Source organism: Scomber japonicus, chromosome 5 (assembly GCF_027409825.1).
Source record: "Scomber japonicus isolate fScoJap1 chromosome 5, fScoJap1.pri, whole genome shotgun sequence".
Lineage (NCBI taxonomy): Eukaryota > Metazoa > Chordata > Actinopteri > Scombriformes > Scombridae > Scomber > Scomber japonicus.
The window spans coordinates 8,464,389-8,478,100 of NC_070582.1; the positions used below are offsets into that span (position 1 = coordinate 8,464,389).

Below are 13,712 nucleotides of genomic sequence, written 5' to 3' on the forward strand. Positions count from 1 at the left end.
AAACTAGCTCCACCTCCAGAAGCTACAACAGTAACATGCTCCTCTAACACTGATGCTTCACTATTAATAATCTAATGATGTCATTTATAATAATATATCAGTCAGAGGGACCAAACCACTACTTTTACTGTAATACTTTAACTACATCAAGCTCATAATACTTATACATATATTGCTGCCTATAGCCTATAACTTTTAACATGAATTTTTTTATATCGGCACATATTGGACAACATATTTGCCAATAACGATATATCTGTGATACGTCAGTATCGGCCGAAAATATCAACTTATGTTGTGTCAACTTATGAAGAATATGACATAGTAACTAACTAACTAAATAAATAAATGAATAACGATGTAAAATAATAAGAACATCTAAATAAATAAAGTGAAAAATAATAATACATAAAATAGAATAAGGGAGGTTCATATATATTTTGTTTTTTTATTTTATTTCTAGAAACTGTTTGTTGTTTACATGTTGTTTTTTATACCACTTACGTCATACGTGTGTGAGTGATTTTACTGCGCAGCCAGTACCGCGCACCCAACGTCACACGGTTTTCGACGTTCTCTACTGCGATTCGCTCACTGTGCGCATGCGCCACGCTCATTGTTCCGTAGCCACTTAGCTTCAACACGTTCATAGAGGATTGCTTCGGGAAGACGGACGGTGCGGGGGTTTCATTCACAGGCTTCTCCACGTTTCTTCACCCCGTTCCTCTATTTCCATAGGACATATTAATCCTTAATACAGTGTTGTTTAAGTGCTACTGTTGTTTGAAACGGAGCCAAAGCGACACAAAGGGGTGGATTTGTTGTTGTGCGGGTTTTAATCGGCGGTGTTATCTGAACGGCAGGCACGCTGATGGCGGTCACTATCGAGGATCTGTACCGGAGCTACGGGGTCCTTGCTGATGCTAAGGACAACCTCAGCCAGGTAAATATATAAAGAGCAGTCCGTGTGTTCATTTTAAAGATCTTTTGCTAAGCCTAAGCATTGCAGTTTACCCGCCACTGTCGTTCATAGCTGCAGGACTTACGTAATATTGTTGTTAGCGTGCTAAGCTAATGGCGAGTTAGCATCTAGACTCATTAGGCGGCACTAACGTGACCCTGAGATTCAACCACAGAGAGCACAGGAGGACAATGAAACCTATACACCCATAACAAACAAATAATGCATGTTAACACATTGCAACTTGAATGCATATTTCCGCTTAAGTGAACTCCACCTCCCCTACTTTTTTTTATTGCAGCCCTTCTGATATAATATATTTGTTGTAGTTTCCAATCCAAAGGTATCAAACTCATCCAGAGCCACATATGTTTTTAAACCGGTTATACTTCTATGCATCAGTGTGTCCCCAGTCTTACCTTCCTGTGGTAAGGGTTTCCACACAACCAGGTTAACAGGTTCCAGGTTCAAGGCTTTTCCAAGCCTGTCTTAAAATAATAGTGAGGTATCTAAATTAACTTTGAAATAGGGGTTTTCTAGCTGTAATCATTCCTCCTTTTCATACAAACCATTAGATGATTCCTTCACAGTGTACTTATAATGTAAGTGATGGGGGGCCACAGTCCTCCTTTTGTAGAAAAAAATGTTTAAAAGTTTATTTGAAGCTAATGTGAAGAGTCAGCCGTCCTAATTAGTCTAATCTAGTAGATATCTTTCCACATTATAGTCATTTTAGTGCCAGAGTCCCTCTTTTTGTTACTGTCCTTCCCTTGCACCTCAGATGGGGAGGAAACGGTGTCCGAGGAAACACAAATATAAAAGCTTCAGTTAAATGTTTAAATGAAATTTTATTTTGGTCCCCATCACTTGCATTGAAAGCACGTGAGTAGGGGATCTTTAAATAGCCTCTATGAACAGGAGGAGTAAAAACAATGAAGTGTACACATGGGCACCCAACTATTGTTTCAGGTCTGACTTAAAACATTATGAACATCTCCTTTTTTTAAAGGCTTGCTTGTTTCAGTGAAAGCAACATGACATTTAGCTGTCGAGCAGAGTTATTTTGAAACTGAAACTCACACTACATAATAAAGTGAGATGCAGCTGTTTTTGTTTACTGACCCGTTTTTTTTCTTTCATTCTGCAGCACAAAGATGCCTACCAAGTAATCCTGGATGGCGTGAAGGGTGGCGCCAAGGAGAAACGGCTGGCAGCTCAGTTTATTCCCAAGTTCTTCAACAGCTTCCCAGAATTGGCAGATGCAGCCATTAACGCCCAGCTTGATCTCTGTGAAGATGATGATGTGTCTGTGAGTATTAATGACCCTAAATAAACACTGGAGTTTCTGTCCTCCTGTATCGGTATCATGGTTTACTGTCATGACTCTATAGATTGGGTTTATTTAGAAATCTGTAGATCATGACATTTCAGAGCAGATGATTGATGGTTTTCTGTTGCGATGGATGTTTTTTGTTTGTGCCTGACGTGATTACTGATAATATTAATATGTATTTTGTTAGATTGCCAGGTTTATTTTTCTTAAACGACAGAAAAGCTTAGAACCATCACTATCCCTAGATTTTAAAAAGACACTAATTTACTGAGACTGCTTGTAGGTTGGTCTCAGCCTCCAAGTCTACAATACTTAAACTAAATTTAAGATGTGTGGCTAATCAGGCTGCTCCATGACATACATTAAGGGTTTATTTTTAGCATGTTTTATAACAATTTGCTATCAAGGCACTCAGCTCTGTATGGTGGTGTAAAACAGTCAAAGATGATGTATTCTGCATGTTTTATGTCTTGTTTGATCAGGGTGTGTTTGATTCGTCTCTCAACCTGTCACACCTTTTGATAACAAACATTGACGCCATGTCTTCTTGTCCTTTTCCAGATTCGACGACATGCCATCAAGGAGCTCCCGCGGTTTGCAACTGGCGAGAACATCGTCAGGGTTGCAGATATTCTCACCCAGCTCCTCCAGACAGGTACGAAATGCCTCAAGCTGAACACTGAAGAGACTTTTGTGTCCTTTTTGTGGGGAATGTATTGGCTATCGTCATGTTATGGCTGTGATCTGTTGGGTGTAGTTTTCAGTCGCTGTCAATCAGGACATCACCATAGTTGTATTGTAATATTAAATAAAAAAACCTTTTAATATTGTCAACTGAAGAGTCTGTTTTTTTTTTCAGATGACAACGCAGAGTTCAACCAAGTGAATGCAGCACTTATTTCTATCTTCAAGATAGATGCTAAAGGTGAGTGTCGCTCTTGTTTTCTTGTCACTCAATCAGCCCGGTTCAGAGTTGTGTTGGAGAAAGGACACTGGAAAAGAAAGTCTTACTCTCCCGTTCTGTAGTGCTAATCCCCCCCTACTGTTTGGTGGTAACCTGTGTTTAATCAGGGGCTGCTGTCATTTATAATATGAAACAAAGGATGTAGTTAGGCCTGTTTTTCTTTTCTTTCCCTTCTTTTAGTAACCGCTCACAATGTTTTATACATAAACCTTTTTTGAGCTTCCTCACTCAACATCATCCTCATCTGAAGGAGATTATAGCATTTTAGAAATAACCTCTCATAATATTTAGGACTGGGTCTCAAATATCATGTAATCCTGTTTGTCTTTTGGGTTTTTCTACCTTGTGGAAGTGATGATTGGATTATAAACATGTGTTGATTCACTCCTCTCCAACTCTCTTTTGTTGTCCAGGTACTCTCGGGGGCCTCTTCTCTCAGATCTTGCAGGGAGAGGACATAGTGCGGGAAAGGGCCATCAAGTTTCTGTCAACCAAGCTGAAGACCTTGACAGAAGAAGTCATGACCAAGGAGGTTGAGGAGTACGTCTTTACAGAGACAAAGAAGGTTAGTATATAGTGTATAGGATTGGTTAGTGGTCTTTGATCGTTACTGAATGGCTTTTTTCAGTCTCAGACAGAGTGTGACAACAGTACTTTACATCACACTGTCTGATGGTTTGACCCTGAATAAGGATGTGTTTATATTTCTACTAGTGAAAGCTGATTGTTTTTTCTCTGTTTCAGTACTCTCTAGTTAATTTACGACTACGTGATTTTAAAGACCAACATTTTAATTACGATGTGGTACACATGTAGATTAAAAGCTTTTGATTCCCTACAACCTCGTCAGGTGTTGGAGGATGTTACCGGAGAGGAGTTTGTGCTGCTCATGCGTGTGGTGTCAGGCCTTCGGGTGCTGCAGACAGTGAACGGGCGGCAACAGCTGGTCGAGCTGGTGGTGGAGCAGGCGTTCCTGGAGCAGGCCCTCAACCCGGCTGACCCCGACACTGTAGACCGCCTGCTGCAGTGCACACGCCAGGCCCTGCCCCTTTTCTCTGTGAGTACAACCAGTGACACAAAGTCTTAACAAATAACAGTTGCTTGTGCTGCTCTTTTGCTAAGTTACATTTTTTGCTTTCACCTTTTTAATGTGTTGTAAAGTTGGAGTGTAAAAATGTCGATCTTCTAGGCATATTTTTTTTTAACTACTACTTATGGTTTACTGTAATTCAAATGTGAATTACTTGTTTTCTCCCATATTGTAGAAAAATGTCCATTCCACACGTTTCGTCACCTACTTCTGTGAACACGTCCTGCCCAACCTCAGCACCTTGGCAAGTCCTGTGGCTGAGTTGGACATTCAGTTGGAGGTGAGTCGGGTTATGTTTGTTTTTTAAGATTGAGGCTATTTCTTTGTTATGTTCACTTTTATAATAGTAGTGGAAAGTGTTGAGAGACAGGGAACATGGGTACGGTCTGCAGCCTCAGGTGTTGGGGTTGTGTCATTATACATTTTAACCAGTTAGCCACCAATAATAATAATGAACTGATTTAATAGTTGTGTTTTTTTTTTTTCATTTTCTTTTCGTATTTACTGATTAAACCATTGCTGTCTTCTGGATTGACATCACCATTTGATTTTTCCCCGCTAATGCCACAGTGCTCTGTGTCATCAGTATCATTGGGACACTTTGTGTTGTGAGATATTTGAAGTGAAATCTTGAACTAGTTGTTTACATGCATTTTTTTAAATTGCATAAAATGTGCAATTTGTGTAAGGAGTAACAAAATAACAAGTAATCTCATCATAATCAATTTATTATATTATACTTTTATATTTCTATTGGAATTGGGTACAGAAAGGGCTTTATTTAATTTGGGTATTGTCATTATCTACATGTTTTTAATTACCTGTATGACCTCTACCTACCTGTTGGGCAGGTAGTAACAATATTTATTAAAAAAGATACGAGCTAACACACTCAGATCACTGTTGCAGTTTTCAGACCAGTGTGACCATTAGACAAAAAGACGAGCATCCTGTGTTTATTCAGTTATCCTGAATCAGCACTTCTATCCCTGAGAGGCGGATGAATATGGCCACTGGTGTGAGGTCGATACTTGTAATGTCTGACATTTGGTGAGCGGCTGTAGTAGTAAACAAAGTCAGCGTGGCAGCCACCTGTCAGAGATGTCAGCCAACTGCATGTTGTTAATGGGTCATTAGTCTGCACCACGCAACACTGTTGCTCATTAGCAATGCACATTACACTGTGTGAGGAGATCTGCTAAGTTGTGTGTGTTTCTCTCTGTGTGTGTGTGTGTGTGTGTGTGTGTGTGTAGGTGCTGAAGCTGCTGGCTGAGATGAGTCCGTTCTGTGGAGACATGGATAAACTGGAGCCCAACCTCAACATGCTGTTTACCAAGCTGCTGGTGAGAACAGGCTGTCCTCTTACACTCAGACACAGAAATAAGAGTGGAAATATACTTAAATCTAAAATACACATTGGCACAGCTTTCTTGCTTCACATTAATTGACCTGCAAACATTCAACCTGGAGTCTGATTGGCTCGGTCAGGGCTCGGTCAGGGCTCAGTCAGGGTTCTGTTGTTGACTCTCGCCATCTAAAGATTTTTTTTAAATTACTTCACTAGTAGTTCTTGTCAAGAAGAGTGCTTTCCCTGGTCAGATTGACCCAGTCTGGTCTGAGTGTCTGAACCAGCAGCCTCTGTTTTTAAAAACCAGCATTTTAGGACTGCAGTTAAACTCAAAGTAGGAGAGCCTTTTAAGAAGAATAAATGTCCTTTTATAGGCTTATATCAGTAATATCAAGATAGGAATGCAGTAATCAACCTAATAAACTTTAAAACAGTGGGTTTACAATAATAGGGGGGGTCAAAGTGCTTCATTCAGTCACTTACGGCGGCCCATTGCACCAGAATTTAAGCTTTATTGCAGTACTCTGTTTATTATCTCTGCCAGGCTTAAGTCTTAGTCGTGTGTGTCCACGTGTATCTGTATGCAGCTAATCCTGCAAACTTACTGGACCCATCAACCTAATATTGTTTGGTCACATTTATGACTGTATGCTTAAATATCTCTCATTGTCATTTTTTTCTAACACAATTGATTACTGACCCTTCACTCCTCTCGGCGGTTAGGAGCCACAAAAGCTCACACCTGGCAGATAGTTTCTCTCTTGTAGTTTTAATTATAAATGAGTTCTTTTGTCCTCTTTGTACTGCCACATGTTTGTCTGAATGTAAAGTGAAGCTTCATGTTTTTACTGGACAGAACAACAGCGATGGCCAGACTATCACTAGCTTTACATACTAAACATAAACATCCTCTTGCTCTCAGGCGTAATTTCCTGGCCTAATATAAACAATTATTACCATATTTCAATAAATATGAACATATTAACAGGACCGCCCTGTAGAAGCACCGCTGCCATCTGTCAGGCCTTCATTCATAAATTCATATGCCGAAATAGCCGATCAAATGTATGAAGTAAACCTACTGCCCAGATCCAGAAACTGCTAAATTAGTGCCGTAGGTGAATTAACATGATTTTAAACACACAGACAGGATGAACCCAAAGCATTTCCAGACACTGCTTTTCAGATGACTTTGGTCATAATTATCTGCTCAAGGTGGCCACTTTTTTTTAAGCAAATCATATAAATCGCTTAATTTAAAGATGGGTCAAGAGGGGCCGTACTATAGCCTACAAAACGTTTAGAGTGCCCACTGATGGATGAGATGGCAAAAAAAAAACAAATGGTCTAATGTGCTGCGGGTAACATTTCCAAATTCGAATGGGTTAATTATAGTTTGAATATGATTTTTTTAACGGCATGTCGAATATCGAATAAAACGTGACAACCCTAATTGTTATATTAAGGTTGTCGCCACTGTCCATTCCTCCAGTCAGAGATCTGTGACATTAAAGGATGGTGATTTAAAAAAACAGTTTGCAAATATAAACTTTCTTGTATTTTTCTGTAGGAGTTCATGCCTTTGCCTCCAGAAGAGGTGGAGAACGGAGAGAACTCAGCGAGCGAGGAGCCCAAACTGCAGTTCAGCTATGTGGAGTGTCTCCTCTTCGGCTTCCACCAGCTGGGCAAGAAGCTTCCAGACTTCCTCCTCGACAAAGTGGATGCCGAGCGCCTCAAAGACTTTAAGATCAGGTGCGTGAGCGATAGTCAAATATAAGTGTCATTTAGAGCATGTTATGTGTTTTTAATGGTTTAAGGCAATCTACACTAAAGCTTTTGGTCATCATTCCCACTGTTAACTGAATGTCTGTTTGTGTTTCAACAGGTTACAGTATTTTGCCAGAGGCCTGCAGGTTTACATCAGACAGCTGCGAGTAGCACTGCAAGGCAAGACCGGAGACGCTCTGAAGACAGATGAGGTAACGACTCCTGTCACCTCACTTTGACCTCGCTCAGCTGAAGTAGAAACTTCATCACTTACTGCATACAAAATGCAAATGTCCTTTTTTCATGTGCTTAAAGTTGTTTTTTTGTGTGTTTTTATCAGAACAAGATCAAAGTGGTGGCCCTCAAGATCACAAACAATATCAATGTCCTCATCAAGGTACGGTGTAATAATAGCTGTGCAGTAAATATCTAAGAATGATAATGCTCACTTATTATAAGAACTACTGCAGAGGTTGTCTATAGGTTTAATTCTGAGCTACATTTAAGGCTGCATCATGTATTCAAAGGTGTTTTTAATTATTTATATTTATTTCCTAAAGGACTGTTGTATTAGATTGCATTATACTGCATACAGTTTTTTTATTTTTCTTCTCACTTGTATAAAAGGATAACAAATTGTGGATTGTGCACTGCTTTTTGAGAAGTGTTGTGTCTTAAACCAAATTTTCTGTGCAGGATCTGTTCCACAACCCTCCATCATTCAAGAGCACAGTCACTCTGTCCTGGAAACCCGTCCAGAAGGCAGAGGCAGTAGCGTAAGTTTTCCTCCCACTCCCCCCATCAACTTTCCCTCCCTACTATGCAGACTGGATAGAGACGATCAGAAGCTATACATGCAGCAGCTGAGCGGTTTCTCATCATCTACTGTGATCTTTTCTGTTTGTAGCCCCAAGCGTCCGTCAGGTGAGGAGATGGGACCTGGCGCCAGCACAAAAAAACAGATTTCTCCACTCCCCCGGAGGGACGCACGGCAAATCTATAATCCTCCGAGCGGCAAGTACAGCGCCACCATTGGCAATTTTACCTATGGTGAGGAGCACTTGGTGGCACCCTTTTTTATTTTTATTTTTTTAGAAACACTGTTGTGCAGCACATTCATTCGTTTTTCTGCTCGCCTGTTTACACAACACACTTTGCAACTATAATAGATATTGACGGTTTGAAGTTTCACAATTATTACACAATTATTAATTTATTTCACAACATTACGGATAGATAAATAACACAAGCATGTTTTATTTTGGAGAGGAAGCATAAAACAGTGTTGAACTGCAGCGGTATTAGAGGCTAACAGGGAATAATAAAAATAAATGAGTAATAATAGAATAATCTAATAATAGAAAATGAATAAACCACCCCAAGATTAACTTCAAATGGACATTGAAGGAAAAGATTTAAGTTGATTTTTTAATATTTAAAATATAATATTTGTATTTATTGTTAGATTAACTTTATTGATCTCCCTGGGGAAAGTATAACTAATGTGGGTCATAATCAGAAGTGTTTTTTTATGATCAATTTGTCCATATCTATTTTTAATCTATTTAAATAATTAAAGGTTCAGTGAGTAGGCTTTAGTGGCATCTAGTGGTGAAGTTGTATATTGCAACCAACTGAATATGTTTATGTTGCACTGACAGCCCAACTCTAAACTCACTGCTCCTTCATTGATTGGAAGTCATGTTTATATTTAATTCCTTACCACTCAGTTTTATTAAGTCACTTACCACTAAGTAATTTTTTTAACTTTATGTTTTACCTTCACTTGAGTACATACAGCTTGAGTTTCTCACTATCTGCAGACTTGAGTGATGGTTCTAAAAAGTGTGTTGCTTGCCCTAGCTGATACTCGGCTTGGATTCAGAGCTGTTAAATTGTTACCTGTGGCAACGGTCACTACAAAAAAGCATCAAACTTTTCAAGGTGCACCTGCTATGTAAACCACTTCTCCATTGTTGATCCTTATTATTCAGATAACTACAGCAATTGATTATAATCATCACTTCTCAAAAATATTGCTGAATATGTTGCTTCCACCAGAGCTTTGAGTAGGTGATCATATGACACACAAATAATGTATCTAGCTATTTAGAGGAGAACCTGCAGGGGGGAATGTGTTACTAAATAATAGTGTGATGGCTTATAGTGTCCCTTTGACAGCTACTGGTCTGCACATTGTCTTTACATCACATGAAACCTTTGATCACTGGTTAAAGTTGCATGGTAGGAACTCCAAACAGAGTTTTAGATGCAATCATCATCTGAAAATGTGTGTTACAAAACGGAAGAATAAAGGAATACAAATAATAGCTGATAAAATGAAACTTATTACAGTTTTTCTTGCTTTTTAAAAAGCAAATAAATTGAAAATAAATTGATGATAAAGCAGCCAATACTGTCTCACAGATGGTCTATGACCTTAATTGTAAACCAAAAACTAACAAGAAATTACAGCCTGGTAATGTGAAATACACTTAAGTGTCATTATTACATTGTTTGTCCACCAGAGAATTGTTCATCTGCTTAGTGCGTATTCATTAATAATGAAATGAAGATATTGGTCGTCAAACATCATTTTTAATAAGATAATGCTCAAATATTCAGTTTTGGTCAGTCTAGACTTGTACGTCGGTACTAAACTGTTTGTTTTCACCACTCTGTGACTCCAGAGCAGCGCGGTGGCTTCAGGGGCGGCCGGGGACGAGGGTTCGGAACCAGAGGCAACCGGAGCCGAGGCCGAATCTACTGAGACACACACGCTCAGTGCATATTTCTCATTGAACTGCATCACATCAGGATCTTTGCCGTACCAAGACGGACTACTTATCACCTGCTCTTTTTTTAACTGGTTTCCACGTCTTTTTCACTTTCAAACTCACACGTCCAGATTTTTTTTTTCCCCATGTTTTTTTTCCTGCTTTTTGAAGGAGGAGGAGGAGGAAGGTGGGGGAGGGGGGGGCGGTTGGTTTCCTGTCTTCAGCACATCAGACAATGAGCTCAGACTTTTTTCTACCTGCCATTTCAACATTAACTCCCTGTTATCCCTCTTGGCCAAGGCAATAGTTCAAGTAAATTTAAATGTTTGGATTGTTTTTTTGTTTTTTTTGCCCCCCTTCATTTTTAAAAAAATATTCTGTGTATTTTTGTGGAACAAAAGACTGCCAAGTTGTGACTGATAAATATTTTTGTCAGATTGTTGTAGGTAAAAAAAAAAAAAAAAAAAAAGATAACGATCCTCTTGTTTTGCAACATGTTGATGAATGCATTTCTTTCTACCTTTTTATTTAATCTTGTTTTCTTTTTTTATTAGAGCTTTGAGTTGAATTGGCTGACTATTGCTACTTTGTATGAATCAATGATGTTGTTAAATTGGATTTTTATCATAAACTTGATGGAAGTAAGAATTTTCACCATGTCGATGTAGAATTTTTCACGTTGGGTCTGCGATGAAGACAAAGATGCAACTCTGCAACGCTTAATCTGTTTAAAATGTTCCTTTTTTCCTCCTGAATGCTAAAACCTGCATGTTGTTAACACCTCCCCAAAACTTTCCCTTTCTCTGCCTCTCCCCGTTCTTACTTCTCTCCATCCGTTCACACCCACTCATTCATCCTTTCCGCTCCCGGTTTCCTTCTGTTATTCTATTTGTATTTGCCTACAGTATATCTGTACCAAAGCAGAGTAAAGAGAGGGTAAATTTAGCTCAGGAGCTGGTATCTACATTTATAGTACACATACAAATATGGCCTCTCAGCTGTCTACATGACTGCATCAACCCTCCCTCCCCCCTCAGTCCAGTCAGTGTGTGTGTTGAGGTGGGGGGGGGGGGGGTTGGGGGGTTGGGTGTGTCTGCTTTGAAGTAGAAAACAGTAGCATCAGGCTCTCAATAATTGAAGGGGCTATAAATAGTTGCTGCCATGTTTAGAACACACTTTATTCTACACAACCCGGTCGAGGCTCTGCTTGCTTTGTTCACGTTCAGTCATGCATGCGTTTTCCTACACAAACACCCCTTTTTTTTTTTTTTTTTAATATGCTATGATACTTGTGAGCAGCATCCATTGACTACATTCATTCCCTTCAGCTTTAATTTCACCAATAAAAAAAATTCTTCCCTAGATTGAACTTAAAACTTATATCCAAGTCTGAAATAGTCCTGATGGGTTTTATTTTATAACAATATCAACCATAAACTTCCTCCTTTTTATTATAAACTGTCATTTGGTTTTACATCCACCTGTTAACTGATTATTAAAACATAAAACTTTTTATTTAAACCTCAAACTAACCAAACTTTTTTTGTCTCATCTTCAACCTAATCATGTAGTGACTTTCCTGAAAGCCAATCCTAACGTAAAGTTTTCTCATTTTAAGTCTTGAAAGTAGCATTTTTCATCTTTTGGATGTTTTTGAATAGTCCAGGTTGTGTTTTCTGTTCATAGGATGTGAAATATTTCAGTTTTTCCTTTTTTATTTCCTAACTTTAAATTTGATCCCTGCATCAAATACATACATACATGCCTAAATCTGAATTTAACCCATAAATGCTTTCATGTAATTCTTAATTTTGTTTTGTTTTGTTTTCTTTAACCCCAACCTAAATTAAGTCTCTAAAACCTCTTTATTTGATCAAAAGCAACCATAAATTTACCCTTCACTAATAAACTATGATATCTTTTGCACCTCCAAACTAACCAAACTTATCCGTCATCTTTAACTTAATACAAATTGCTTGTCATTAACTTACTATGCATCCCTTATCATTTCTTCATTTTAAACTTCAATAGTTCCTTTTCTTTTAGGTGGTTTTCCCTCAGTTGATGTTAATTTCTGGTTCTTAATCGGTAAATTGGATTAGAAAGATTTCCCCCTTTACCAACTAAAATTGACCCATCCATTTAATTTATCCAGTCCATTCATACCTGGCTAAATCTAAATTTAACTTATGATTTTGTGTAATTTTCTAGCTCCTTTTTCTTTAACCCTGACCTAAAGTTGGTCTTGTTTTAGCTCTAAACTCAACCCTGATCTAATCCTAAACTGTATGCAAGATAGAAAAGTAAAGACCATGTCCCAATGAATGCACAGGTCCAAAATCAGAATCATGGTATCATACATGGAAGCAAAATGGATAGGAGACACATACATCTTTGTATCCTTGTGAAGACACTCATTGACATAAAGTATTCCTGAGCCCCTCTTCCTAACCTTAAACATCACAACTAAATGCTTAAACTAAACCTAAACCCAATTCTAACCCTAACCTTCTTAATCTTAAACCTTCTTAACCCTTCCTCAAATTGCCAAAATGTCCTCACTACACTGGTTTTCAGCTCAACTGGTTCTCTCAAAGATAGAAAGACACACATACACAGTGTGCTACAGGTCTGCATGTGAAGACACGTGTGTGCTGATGTGTGTGTGTGTGTAGGTGGATGCTCTGGAGGAGGAGGGGCGCTCAAACTGTTGAATTTTCTGAATCGACTGTGGCAGTACTTCACAGCAATGCAACTCCTAATGATTTTAACTCATGAAGGAAAAAAAATAAGAGCCCCCTAAACCTCTAAACCATTCATTGAGAGGTCACACTTAATGAAAGTCCCTTAGGTGCAGAATGAAGTGCGATTGTTTTGGTGATGCCTTCAGTGTCTAAAATACTGGAGCTCCAAATGTGTCAACACCCTTTTATTTTAAATATATATATTATAGAAACATAAGTTAAGCAGCTGAATGAACTAAATGAATGTGTGAAATATGGGATGTAGTGGCAAAAATACTCTTATCAAATGTTATATTCATTTAGAATTAATTTAACCCTTTTCGCCTGTCAGATCTATGAATGACATCAATTCTCAATACAAAGATGAGATGAAACGATATATTTAAGTTTGCATGTGACTTCTTTATGCAATTTGAGATCTGCAGCATTAAAAAATAGTTTTAAAGTATACACCTAAAGGCTAAAGATGAGAGTATGGTTGTCTTGAGTCCATCCACAGATTACCTCTTGCTTTGGCAGAGTCTCCCCTGTAGAGGGCGCTCCAGACCAGGGTTTTCCTCCCAGAGCAACCAGATCTATTTTTATCCCCACTGAACGAGTCACTTAAAGCTTTCATGATGTCTTTTTGTCTCTCTTTGTATTTCTGCTCGGGTTAAGGCGCATGGAGGGAACACAGTGATCCGGAATGCAGAGAAGAGAGAAAGGATGATGATGAAGAAGAAAAACAA

At 38.6% G+C, this 13,712-nt stretch overlaps 1 protein-coding gene across 2 annotated transcripts; it reads left to right on the forward strand.

The window, feature by feature from the left end:
• Window positions 1–649: 649 nt before the first annotated feature.
• api5 (apoptosis inhibitor 5) lies at window positions 650–10,892 on the forward strand. 2 transcript variants are annotated; one of them, XM_053319577.1, is made up of 14 exons: window positions 650–943; window positions 2,109–2,270; window positions 2,856–2,949; window positions 3,154–3,219; window positions 3,672–3,823; window positions 4,109–4,315; window positions 4,524–4,628; window positions 5,602–5,691; window positions 7,267–7,448; window positions 7,582–7,675; window positions 7,804–7,860; window positions 8,160–8,239; window positions 8,371–8,513; window positions 10,154–10,892. In XM_053319577.1, the coding sequence occupies exons 1-14, from the start codon at window positions 872–874 to the stop codon at window positions 10,231–10,233; spliced, it is 1,584 nt and encodes a 527-aa protein (XP_053175552.1). In that variant the 5' UTR covers window positions 650–871; the 3' UTR covers window positions 10,234–10,892. The 2 variants fall into 2 exon arrangements, with proteins under 2 accessions (XP_053175552.1, XP_053175553.1); XM_053319578.1 differs by having other exon boundaries at window positions 8,371–8,477.
• The last annotated feature ends 2,820 nt before the right edge of the window (window positions 10,893–13,712 follow it).

What these genes read in the sequence shown, in the direction of transcription:
- api5 (XM_053319577.1), top strand. Translation starts at nt 872, where the DNA reads ATGGCGGTCACTATCGAGGATCTGTACCGGAGCTACGGGGTCCTTGCT. An exon ending in GTGAAGATGATGATGTGTCT is followed by an intron (nt 2,271 to 2,855) that starts GTGAGTATTAAT and finishes GTCCTTTTCCAG; the next exon opens with ATTCGACGACATGCCATCAA. An exon ending in TGCTGTTTACCAAGCTGCTG is followed by an intron (nt 5,692 to 7,266) that starts GTGAGAACAGGC and finishes ATTTTTCTGTAG; the next exon opens with GAGTTCATGCCTTTGCCTCC.